Genomic DNA, 616 nt, shown 5'->3' with positions numbered 1-616 from the left:
GTCAGCTCTCTGGCTGGGGATCAAATTTGTGCTGTAGTGACTGCCGATAGTGGCTGCTGCCGATAGCTTTATAGTGCTGATTACTTAACCAATTGCGCCATTTATTTAGCATGGGACAATCTGATAATTAGCAACAAGTTTGGTCTCCACTTCTGTCTGGGCTCAGGGGCTCTGAATGGAGGTTGAGGACAGGTGGAGAAAATGTCCAAGGTTCTGCATTACTGTAGGAAAGTGAAATTTTTATTATCAATAACTTCTATAGTCAGCATAAAATTTAGTACAAAAGTCAAAACGGGTCTTCATAATTCAAAAAGTTTTAATAGCAGTACAATAAAAAGTTATGTTTATAAATCACACTATTGTTTAGTTGACTAATTCAACTTACAGAAAAAACAATGATTACAAGAAAAGAAAGTCCCATAGGGCCCTGAAAACATCCCTACAGAAAACTTATCTCGATCATGTCCCCTTATGTAACTTCCTCTCTTACAATTTGAGCAGCTCAAGATTGACAAGGATGCTCCTCTCCAGGTCCAAATAACTCTCGTAGTCTAATTTCAATTCAGCCTCCATTTGTTCTTTTGACTTCTGATACGTTTTCTAGGGGGGGGGGGGG

General features: G+C 39.1%; 1 protein-coding gene across 1 annotated transcript in view; it reads right to left on the bottom strand.

Moving 5' to 3' along the window:
* Positions 1-486: 486 nt before the first annotated feature.
* The window catches only part of WDR63 (WD repeat domain 63), a 50133-nt gene continuing 50003 nt past the window's right edge, over positions 487-616 (bottom strand). Inside the window, exon 22 of the mRNA XM_004679529.2 lies at positions 487-600. Within this exon, the coding sequence (XP_004679586.2) occupies positions 487-600 (114 nt within the window). The remainder of the gene's footprint in view (positions 601-616) is intronic.

Source organism: Condylura cristata, unplaced genomic scaffold, assembly GCF_000260355.1.
Source record: "Condylura cristata isolate star-nosed mole 26May11 unplaced genomic scaffold, ConCri1.0 scaffold00008, whole genome shotgun sequence".
Classification (NCBI taxonomy): Eukaryota; Metazoa; Chordata; class Mammalia; order Eulipotyphla; family Talpidae; genus Condylura; species Condylura cristata.
This window is presented reverse-complemented; position numbering and strand designations above follow the sequence as displayed.